The sequence below is a fragment of the Xenopus laevis genome, chromosome 1L (genome assembly GCF_017654675.1).
Source record: "Xenopus laevis strain J_2021 chromosome 1L, Xenopus_laevis_v10.1, whole genome shotgun sequence".
In the NCBI taxonomy this organism is placed as follows: domain Eukaryota; kingdom Metazoa; phylum Chordata; class Amphibia; order Anura; family Pipidae; genus Xenopus; species Xenopus laevis.
In genome coordinates, this window is record NC_054371.1 from 43,750,736 (window position 1) to 43,762,926 (window position 12,191).

Below are 12,191 nucleotides of genomic sequence, written 5' to 3' on the forward strand. Positions count from 1 at the left end.
CATTCTACTATTTTGACAATATATAACTTTAGCTTTTTACATTCTTGCTTTCTACACATACAGCTCTCGAAACAATTCTTTATAGTATGATAATTGATTATTTCCTAAATGATGGGTGAAAACAGAGTTCTCAAATAACAAAAACATCCTCTGTAACTTCTTTTGATGGGAATGATACAAGTAACAAGAACTCACAGAAAGGGCAGAGTGACCAGGCTCCAGCAAGAGGCTAGACCAACAAACTGCTGTCACTTCACACGTTTGAATTTCATACTATTCAGCACAATAATGTTATACCAGAGATCCCGGTGTCTCTTGAGCCTGTTCCATACCAGTCAATCAATCCTTATATCTGAATAATTACAAAGGAGCTTAATAAACCAGATAACTTTTTTTATAGTTCATGTCTATGTTATGTACACAGATGTCTAAGCCAATCAATAACATGATTATTTTTTATTTCTTCCACAGGCAAGCTAATGAAGAATACCAAGTTCTGGCAAATTCATGGCGATATTCTTCAACATTTTCTAACAAACTTTTTTTTACAATTGTGGATTATGATGAAGGTGCTGATGTTTTTCAACAGGTATTGTATACCTTATATTCAGGATTGAGTCTTTTCTCATAACAGTAAGGTTTTATTTTTTAATCTATGTTAATTCTCTTGAATACTTCTTAGTTTTTGAGATATTATCCCACTTGTTTCTTTCTTTTGATGCACGTGCGTGTCTTTTTTTGTTGTTGTCCCAACCGTCCCAAAGAAGGAGGTCGCGGCAGAAAGATTATTCAGGGAGCGGGTCTGAGCCGGGGCACAACGTGTTTTTTCCCTGTGTCCCTCCGGCCCAGTACGACCCTGCGTGAATTAGCAGTGGTAGTGTAGGCTCTGTACAGGACAAAATTATTGAAATGGTACCATTACTGGTCCTAATATTGATAAACTGGTGATCTTACAGACAAGACTGATATAATGGCCATTTTCATGGAAGCTTATTTTCTGATTCTGGCTCTGGTTTTCTGACTTTTTTTGCAGAATATTTAATTGATTACATTAAGAAAGTTCCTTATATTAATTGAATAAAGCTTAGTAGTTCCCATTTAGAGGTAAAGCATCATTAAATTTTAAGTGACAAAAAGTCAGGTATTCCTATTTAGTTATAAAAATGTCAAAAAAGAGCATCTGGCAAAGGCTGCCCAGAGTTTTAGGATCCTTACCATTAAGCGATCATGGGGTAGTGGCGTCCCACAGTAATCATCAAATAAAATATTCTGTAACATTAAATGATACAGTGCCTTGAAAAAGTCTTCACCTTCCTGGGCATTTTTTATGTTTTGTTGCCTCAGAACCTGGAATTAAAATGGATTGTTTGAGAGTTTGCACCATTTCATTTACAGAACATCCCTGCAACTTTGAAAATATATTTTTTTATTGTGAAGCACACAACAAATAGGACAAAATAACAGAAATCTTCAGTGTGCACAACTGTTCACCTTCTAAAGTCAGTACTTTGTAGAGCCACCTTTTGCGGCAATTACAGCTGCAAGCAGGGGTGCTCCGCCAATGAGGCGAGTTGAGGCTGTCGCCTCAGGCGGCAGCGCCCCACCAGGTACCAGGGGCAGCAAAAATACTGCTCCTGGTACTTTAATAGCGAATTTCCGGGGGAGGGGGGGCAGCAGCAACTGCTGCTGCCTCAGGCGGCAGAGGGGCCAGGATTGCCCCTGGCTGCAAGTTGCTTTGGATAAGTCTCTATAAGCTTGCCACATCTTGCCACTGGGATTTTTGCCCATTCCTCAAGGCAAAACTGCTCCAGCTCCTTCATGTTCGATGGGTTTTGCTTGTGAACAGCAATCTTCAAGTCTGACCACAGATTCTCAATTGGATTGAGGTCTGGACTTTCACTAGGCCATTCCAACACATTTAAATGTTTCCCTTTAAACCACTCGAGTGTTGCTTTAGCAGTATGTTTCAGCCATTGTCCTGCTGGAAGGTGAACCTCTGTCCCAGTCTCAAATCACAGGCAGACTGATACAGGTTTTGCTCAAGAATATCCTTGTATTTAGCAAACATCCATCTTTCCCTCAACTCAGACCAGTTTCCCAGTCCCAGGCCCACAGCATGATGCTTCCACCACCATGTTTCACTGTGGAGATGGTGTTCTTGGGATGATGGGATGTGTTGGGTTTGTGCCAGACACAACATTTTCCTTGGTGGCCAAAAATTTCAATTTTAGTATCATCTGACCAGAGCACCTGCCTCCATACATTTGGGGAGTCGCCCACATGCATTTTGGAAAACTCAAATCGTGCATCTTTTTTTTAACTTTCAGGGGCAGATTAATCAAAGGTCGAGGTGAAAATTCAAATTTAAAAAATTAGAATTTCGAGCTAATTTTTGTCTACTTCGACTAGGGAATAGTCCAAATTCGAAATCGAAATTTATCATGTACTGTCTATTTAAAAATTCGACTTTGAACATTCGCCATCTAAAACCTGCCGAATTGCTGTTTTAGCCTATGGGCTGTTACTGCTGTTACTTTGATTTGTACAATTCTAATTTGATTGATTATGGACCTATTTGATTGAAAACGGACCTATTCGGACAAAAAAAACCCTTCAATTTAATTTGGGTTGGTCTTTTTTAATTAGAATTTCTGAGTTTTTCAGATTCGTAATTCGACCATTGATAAATCTGCCTCTAAGTAATGGCTTTTTTCTGGCCACTTTACTATAAAGCCCAGCTCTATGGAGTGTACGGTGCAATAAAGCTGTGGCCAAAAAAGATTCCAACAAAATAAATGTATGTGAGTGAGTTGGTTATTACTAGGCCAGTTTGGGGAAAATGGCAGGTAAAATTTGCCTCTGCCCATGTCATGCTTTGATTAGGTTATTTTCTAATATTGGTCTCTTATTGTTAAAAATTATTTTCCATAGACTTGACCATATGGGGTTTGCATTCATTGCATTGCAATATAGAATACATTTCCTAAGTGTCAACAGATGTAGCTTTGCAGTTGCTATTGTACTTCAACATAATCACACCTTTTTCTAAATCAACACCATCTGTTATTAGGAATTTAGTGTGTGCTATTTATTAGTTTTACAAAAACTGTGTGTAATGTTAACTTTTTAAAAGGCATTCAGAAGTGTGATTCATTGGCAGTGATGCTAAATTAATGACGGCTTCCAGGGGCAGACATGTTTATTTTGCCCAGATCACCAAGTGTATTTTTATAAGCAAGGTACTTACAGTGTGAAGTATGCAACGTACGATATAGATTATAAAAACAGATAACTCAACTCCATTATCCTATAATTAACATCTTGTCACTATAAGTGCAGCAGTAGCCTGTGTTTCAACTGTTTTGACTTGCTCATATTGTATTTTAAGATTTATGTTAAAACTCTTCCACATCACATAGGAAATCAGTATGAACAAGTTAGGTGATCTTGTTTTATCTCAATTCCAGTACACCAGTACAGGTATGGGACCTGTTATCCAGAATGCTTGGGAACAGGGTTTTTCCGGATAATGGATCTTTCCGTAATTTGGGTCATCATGCCTTAAATCTACTAGAAATTAATTTAAACATTAAATAAACCCAATAGGTTGATTTTGCTTCCAATAAGGATTAATTATATCTTAGTTGGGATCAAGTACAAGCTACTGTTTTATTATTACAGAGAAAAAAGAAATCATTTTTAAAAGTTTGGATTATTTGGATAAAATGGATTCTATGGGAGACAGCCATTCCGTAATTCGGAGCTTTCTGGATATCGGGTTTCCGGATAAGGGATCCTATACCTGTATCTTAATAAAAAAAAGTCTTTGTAGTAATATTTTCTGTCACCCCTACAAATTATTCGGACACATTGGGAACTAATACACTGGGGCAAATTTACTTAAGGTCGAATATCGAGGGTTAATTAACCCTCGATATTCGACTGTCGAAGTTAAATCGACTTCGAATATCAAAGTCGAAGGATTTAGCGATATTCGTTCGATCGATTAAATCCTTCGAATCGAGCGATTTATTTTCGACCAAAAAAAGATTGCTAAGCCTATGGGGACCTTCCCCATAGGCTTACATTGACTTCAGTAGCTTTTAGGTGGTGAACTAGGGGGTCGAAGTTTTTTCTTAAAGAAATGGTATCAAATGGTCAAATTTTTAGTTTGAATCATTCAATTCGAAGTCGTGGTCGAAGTAGCCCATTCGTTTTTTTCAAAAAAAAAACATTCGAAATTCAAAGGTTTTTTCCTCTATTCCTTCACTCGAGCTAAGTAAATGGGCCCCACTGTGTTCCAGATTGCCATATATGAACAACAAGTATGTCACAGATGTGACCAAATCAGTGCACATTTGTGAAAGTCTGTGTTTAAGTTTTTGTAATAATGGGCAAGATTTTTCACCAGGTTTTGCCGCAACAAAAATGCGCATAGACTACAATGTATTGTGTACTGAAAAAGTTGCAGCTAAAAAAGTTGCAGCGGAAAACGCCCATTGATTTAAATTTTTCCATGAAGTGAAACAGGATAGATGTGCACATTACCAGTTATTTGTGTTAGGCATTCACTTAGGGGGCTATTTATCAAGCTCTGAATATCCGAAACTCTGAATCTGAAACCCCGGCATCTAAAAGCTCTCGAGGTCCTGTATAAGTCAATGGGGAAGGTTCGAGCGTCTGTGCTGATGCGTTTACCGATATCCAATGATTTCGGGGTTTCAGCGCAAAAAATCTATGGGGCAGATTCATTAAGGGTCGAATTTCGAAGTTAAAAATACTTCGAAATTCGACCCTCGAATTGAAATCCTTCGACTTCGAATATCGAAGTCGAAGGATTTAGCGCTAATCCTGCGATCGATCGATCGAACGATTTTTCGTTCGATCGAACGATTAAATCCTTCGAATCGTTCGATTCGAAGGATTTTAATCCAACGATCGAAGGAAAATCCTTCGATCAAAAAATCACAGGCAAGCCTATGGGGACCTTCCCCATAGGCTAACATTGACTTCGGTAGGTTTTACCTGCCGAAGTAGAGGGTCGAAGTTTTTTTTAAAGGGGAAGTACTTCGACTATCGAATGGTCGAATAGTCGAACAATTTTTCGTTCGATTCGTTCGATTTCGTTCGAATTCGAATGAATTTAACCAATTCGATGGTCGAAGTACCAAAAAAATACTTCGAAATTCGAATTTTTTTCATTCGAATCCTTCACTCGAGCTTAGTGAATCGGCCCCTATGTTTTTGCAGAAAACTCCGAACAATTTGTTGGAGTTTTCGGGAAAAGCTCCAAAGTTTGCCCGACCCTATTTTTTCTGCCTTTTTTCTTCATAAATAAGGTCCATTCGGGAATTCGGAGTTGCTTGAAGTTTGATATTAGAAATACTGAGATAAATTCGGACCTTGATAAATAACCCCCTTAAATTCAGGAGAATACAATCAGTCTGTTTGGGTCATATCATCTATCTGTTGAAAGCAAGTTAAGTCTTTATGAGCACATGTGGGATCTGACACAAAGAGGTTCAACTGGTCCTTCCAAGTAAGAAGAGTCATGTGTTAGGAAATGGCACAGATGTAGACTTACCTGCCTTAGCTTGTAAAGCCTGCAGTAACTACCGTAGAACCAAATACAATTAAAAAGTACAATTTCACATTTTTTCTTCATAAATAAAATATACAGGCATCAAGCAAAGTTAAGAACATGTAATCTTTTTTATTTATCATGATGTTAATGCTTAGAAATACATATTTTCAATGGAAAGAAAGTGATGGAATTACATGAGAATTACAATTAGCATATTAAACTGAAATTCATTTTAAAACCTCAGGAAATTTGTGGCAGAGTCACATTATTTTCAGTGCTACTAAATGTTTCATAATATTGCTAGTAGTATAACCTCTAAACTGGAACATTTAACAATTCTAATTTTATGATGTATTATCTCATTCTGCTTTTACTGCATTTCGAAAATGACTTTTTTCCCAATTTTATTTTGTGTCTTTAACCTATTAAAGTTTTAATTGAATACCGAAAGTTCAATTCTGGCTTGACTATTAAGAAATCTAGTTTGTTTATAATTATCTTATGAGTGAAAAAATAAATTGTAATCCTGAAAAGAAATGGCAAAGAAAAAATGGGAATTATGCAGATGTTCAGCTCTAAACTAAACCTCGTTATTTCATAAATTAAAAAAAAAGTTTGTTTTGCTCCGTAAAAATTGCAGTGTAAGTGTGCCTAGAATCTAATTAATATATACCTCATAATGTGTTATAAGGGAAAATACTTGCAAAGAATAGAAGTAACTCATGGGTTGAGTCTGTACTTGACGTTATCTTTATCTGGCCTTTTATTTTCAAAGAAATTATATTACTGTTTGTAGGTTTTTGCCAACTCTAATCATATTGGAGAAAAGGGAGCACATCTGAAGCTGCTGCATTCATGATATGAATCTGTGTATATATTTATATAGTGCTACATCTATACACCTATGCATTCTATACATTTTTACAATACACTTCTAGTAGAGAGCCAGGGTACAAATATTGCAATAAATAGATAGAATCAATAAACAAAGTGCCTCGTGTTCACAGATACAGGAATCAAGAGACCTGCCCTTTAGAACTTCCAATCCATGTGTCAAGCAGCTTCCTTGAATTAAAGGAACAATTCAGTGTAAAAATAAAACTGGGTAAATAGATAGCCTGTGTAAAATGTTTCTAATATAGTTAGTTAGCCAAAAATGTATCTATAAAGGCTGAAGTGCCGGGATGTCTTAACATAATAACCAGAACCCAACTTCCTGCTTTGCAGTTCTCTTACCTTTTAGTTAGCGGCTTGAAGGGGGCCACATGGGACATAAATGTTCAGTGAGTTTGCTTTTGATCCTCAGCACACAGGTCAGATGTAAAAGCAACAGTTATGATCCATGTGTCCCCCCTCAAGTCACTGACTGGTTACTGGCTGGTAACCAATCAGTGTCAACCAAGAGAGCTGAAAAGCAGGAAGTAGTGTTCTTTTTATTTATATTAGACATCTGATCACTCCAGTCTTTATAGATTGCATTTTTGGCTAACTAATTATATCAGAAACATGTTTTATTTCATACAGCCTACCTATCCAGTTTTTATTTTTACACTGAACAATTTTAAGGTCTATTCAATCTAAAAACACAATTAAAATATTTACACAAACAAAAGGATGCTTCCACACCTTCCTTTACAATCCATAACTCTTTCTAAATCAGCCCCACTAACTGTGTTGTATTCTCAGATACATACAGCAGTGGAGTAACTACCTGGGGAGCAGGGGGTGCAATTGGGCCAGGGCCCGCACCCCCGCAGGGCCCCCCGGCAGTCACGCGAGCCACTGTATTCGGCTGCAGCTGCGACGATGGTGGGGGCGGGGCCCGGCTGCACGGCCCGCACCAGGGCCCGCCCCCACCTAGTTCCGTCACTGACATACAGTATATATAACCACTCCATCTCTTCCTCCATCTGGCCCATCTTTTTATATATTTTGTCTTCCCTTTCTGTATTCTTCCTCTTGATTTTTTTATTATACTGTATCAAATCTAATAATGGTAAAGATGTTTTCACCTATGCTGCCAGCTGTGCATTGTTCTCTAAAACAGTGTCTATCAAGTTAAGATGACCCACCATCCTTCATCTATTTGTATTTGGATTGAAAACTATCCCCCACTATAAACTAACTCCATTTCCTACTCTTCATGAAACCATGTCTACAAAAGTTCTTCCACCTCCAGAAAATTGTAGGAAATACATTTACTAAATCTGATGATTGCAAATTCATCTCAGCATGAAGTGGGTTAGATTGTATATGGTCCTTTCTGTGGGCACTGAAGAGTGAAGAATCCCAGTCCAACTCTAGAACTGAACTTCCCTAAAGAGGCCCTTTGATTGCAAACTTACTAACTGATTCATACAAAAGGACCTTGGCTCAGCATTTCATTGGGGGTTACTGTGGTCCTGAAATAAATCTTGGTGAAAGTATTTTTTAGCTATTTGCCATGGATAGTGTTTTTACTCTATGATCTGTAATACTTAAAAGAATTTAGTGCAATATTTTTCTGCCAATGATCATGTGATAAAATAAGTTAATCTCATGGTTTCAGTCTGCTCATATATCAATATGTTTTATATTTTAGCTAAATATGAACTCAGCCCCAACATTCATGCATTTTCCTGCTAAAGGCAAGCCGAAAAGAGCCGACACTTTCGACCTACAACGAATCGGTTTTGCAGCGGAACAGCTAGCGAAGTGGATTGCTGACCGAACAGATGTTCATGTATGTTGTGTAACAAATTATACACATTCCTTTAAATATAACGTTTTCAAGCATAATAATGAATTTGCCTTCAGAAGACAGGTGTTTATTGTATTAGTTTGTGTCACACACATAAAGGTCTTATATATTAATCTTCTCTAGTTTTATGGGTTATGTTGTGTACAGTGGCATCCCAGGACACTTATTCTGTGAATTATTATTTCCTTTTGTCTTCGTGAGGCAATATGGCTCCTTTCGCCAAAAAAACAAGAGAAACTGTAACTTTTTTTGTTTAGTGTGATCATCCTTGAGATGATTGCGGAGTTGTCCATTACTGTGTGATTTGATATTTTGACACCTATTTTAAAGAATATGCAAATTCAAGTGCCTTCCAAATGAATGTACAAAATTGCTTTTATTCGCTCAGAGAGTAATTTAATCTGCAATCATTTTTAGAAAACTGGTGGCTGTTGATACAGGCAGTTCAGTGCAATGTACCTAAATATTAGTTTTCCAGGAATTTAATTATTATGCACTAGCAACTGTACACTTTGAATAAGAAACATTTGTTTTTGGTGCCTGATATATTTTGTTTGAAAACTATAGGTAACAAGGTATACTGTACATTCTATATTGCAGAGATGAAAGGAAAAGGCATTGTAATATAAAATAAAGAAGTACAGTATTGTACCTGTTATCCAGAATGCTTGTGACCTGGGGGTTTTCTGATAAGGGATCTTTGGACCTCCATACCTTAAGGGGTCCATTTAAGATTGCATGAGTTTACCTAAAAGTTGGCGAAATTTTTCTTCGACACAAAAGCCTATTTGGGGTACCTTATGACGATTTCTGAGCTTTTTTCAGCAAGAAACTCCATAAAATTAATAAAGTCACACAGGGTTTAATTAAAGATTGATCGTGCTGAAAAGCACAAGCAATCTTAAATGGTCCCCTACGTGTACTAAAAAATTATTTAGACATAAATAAATCCAACAGGATGGTTTTGCCTCCATTCTAGATTACTTATATTTTAGCTGGGGTCAAGTACAAGGTAATGTTTTATTACAGAGAAAAAGGAAATAATGTTTAAAAATAATTCCCGTAATGCAGAGCTTTCTGCATAATGGGCTTTCAGATAACGGATCACATACATGTATTTATAAATTAATTTTATTACCCCAATTCTTATTAAATTTCCCCTGTATGTATGTTAAGAGTAAGTGGCTTTTAACACTGAAGTTCTAACAAACTTACAACTCCCAGCATCCTTTACTAGGTGGGAGTTAAAATGTAGCTCAATAGTGGAAGGGGTTGCCCATCCCTAGCATACCATCTGAGAGGCAAGAAGAGTGGGATTAGTAAAGATGGGGGTGCATGGTGGAGAATTGTGTATGCTTTGTAATACATTTATTAATAGTGCTGGTACTCCAGTATTTAATTCTGAAAGCCAAGCTCTCCAAGGCAAAGTCAATGAAATCACATTCAATGAGACAATGTAGCATAAATTCTATTTCAATTAGCATATATATAGCAGAACACATTTTTCTTTCCATAATTATACTATCAGAGCAATGGCCACACAGTAGAGGACTGAATGTACAGTATCTGATACAAAATACTTGAAACTTGAAATCGAGATAAGGATGAAACACAGTTTATTAGCATTAACTGCACCCCTAGGGGCAAATTCACTAAGATTCGTAGTTGCTCCATCGTCCGCTTCGCCGTACTTCGCCGCACTTCACCAGGCGTATTTTCGCCAGCGCTACGCAAATTCACTAAAATCCGAAGTTGCGCTCAGGGGAAGTGTAAGGTTGCGAAGTTGCACTAGTGTTAATTCGCCAAGCAAAGCGAAGTTACGCTAGCGATGCTTAATTTGCATACGGCGCCAAATTGAAGTTACAATGGAGGTATATGTTGCATCACTACACAAGCCTGGGAAACCTTCAAAACAGCAAATACAATTTTTATTTTGCCCAATACATGTGCCCACTGTATAGTTAAGTTGCCATGAAATGTAGGGGGGAAGGAGGGTAGCCCCAAAAAATCTTTCGATCTTTTTCAGCCTATCACCCATAATATAGAAAAAACGCCAGCGTTTTTTGGGACTTAGAAAAAATGTTAACTTTTTTGGAAGAAATCCCTATCTACTCTATTGCGCTTCGCCTGGTCTGAGGTGGCGAAGGAAGTCTAGCGTAAAAGGTAGCGTTCACAACAATGCGCGCGTTAGTGAATTTGCGTAGTTACGTCCGTTGTGCAAATTCGCCAGGCGTAAGGGTGCAAAGTTACACTAGCAAATTTACGCCAGTGTCCGTTAGTGAATCGGCAAATTAACGAAAATGTGCTACGCTAGCGAATAAACGCTAGCATTAGGCGCTTCGTCCTTTAGTGAATTTGCCCCCTAGTCTTCAGCAACACTGACCTGTAATGAGTGGAATTTTGCATCCATATATACATCGGTAGCTAAATAATTGCTACTGCTTCTAAGCCCAAATTGAGGGTGGACATATAAAATGAATATGATACAATGGGGCAGATTTACTAAAGGGAGAAGTGGCCGTCGCTAACGTAAATTCACCAGAAATACCATCCACAGGGACATCTCCAATTTACTAACAGTTGTACAACAAACGAAAGAGTACATTGCTAATGAAGTTTTACACCCTTTCACCCTGTGAATTTTCAAAGTTGCATGAAGTGTGGCGAAGCCTTCGCAGGTGAAAATTTGCCCTTTCGTGAATTTGCCGCAATGAGGTGGATGACTATAGGCTAAACAAGTATTTTTTTATCAATACGCTCACAACAGTGCATTTGATTTTAAACATTTTGCCAGTTTTCTTTTCTGCTGTGGAAATATATAATTTCAGCAAACAGGGTTTGGGAGTTGATTTTTTAAGTACAGGTTTCATGGTTATTTCTAAAATTGCATAACCAACAATGTAAATTTGTGAAGCTCCATAATTTGCATTTGCACATCTAAAAATATCTAAGCTTGCCCCCCCACCCATGCACTCCCGAGCATCAGTTAGAATTTAATCATCTCTTGCACCTAGAAGAAGCAAATTAAGGATTTCATTGTCTGCTGGTTATTGCATAGCCCTAATGTATGAGCAACTGATGTCATTACCAATGAACCTGTACCCATATAACTGCATTTATTTTGCAGCCACAATGCAAATATTTCTTTAAACTGTAGAAGATGCCTTTTTTAGTGAAGGAGAAAAATATTGTAGCCAGCATATAACTTATTCTTCGGTGCAAATTTGCTTTATATTGAGAAATTATTTATTTACTAGTGTCTGTTTTCCAGATTCGTGTATTTAGACCTCCAAACTACTCCGGAACAATCGCCTTAGCCTTATTAGTATCGCTAGTGGGGGGACTGCTTTACCTGAGACGGAATAACCTAGAATTTATTTACAACAAAACAGGCTGGGCCATGGCAGCTCTGGTGAGTATGTTTTCATTTGCCTGTATTGGTTACTGTGAAAAAATGAGTTGTGTTGAAAATATGTATGATAAAAAACTGCATTACAGATAAGGGCTGCCAACCTAAAGGGAGGATAGCCAGGGGGTGGGAATCTTAAACCAAGTGTATGGAAATATGGTGCCCCAGTGGCTATTTAAACTGGCACACAAGATTTCCGGGATGTTTTCGTTATTTAAAGCCTCTCTTTCATGCACATGTATAAGGAAAAGAGAAAATATATAAGTGTATAAATCTCTTGCTGAGACTTAGGTGGTGTTTTTTTTATTAAAAGCTGCACAGAATGCTACACCTCTTAAGGCTGCCAGCAAGTTGTCATGTTGTTTACACATAACACACATGAGTACATTGAGAAAATCTGTCCCCATATTTCATGAGTTGGCCTCTCTCAATGCCAGAAAGGCATTTTATTTATGGAA

General features: G+C 37.5%; 1 protein-coding gene across 1 annotated transcript in view; it reads left to right on the forward strand.

Annotated features, from left to right (window-relative positions):
• Positions 1-12,191, forward strand: part of tusc3.L (tumor suppressor candidate 3 L homeolog) — an 84,661-nt gene that overhangs the window by 43,741 nt on the left and 28,729 nt on the right. The window contains exons 3-5 of the mRNA XM_018230223.2: positions 472-589; positions 8,166-8,306; positions 11,596-11,736. Of these exons, the coding sequence (XP_018085712.1) occupies positions 472-589; positions 8,166-8,306; positions 11,596-11,736 (400 nt within the window). The remainder of the gene's footprint in view (positions 1-471; positions 590-8,165; positions 8,307-11,595; positions 11,737-12,191) is intronic.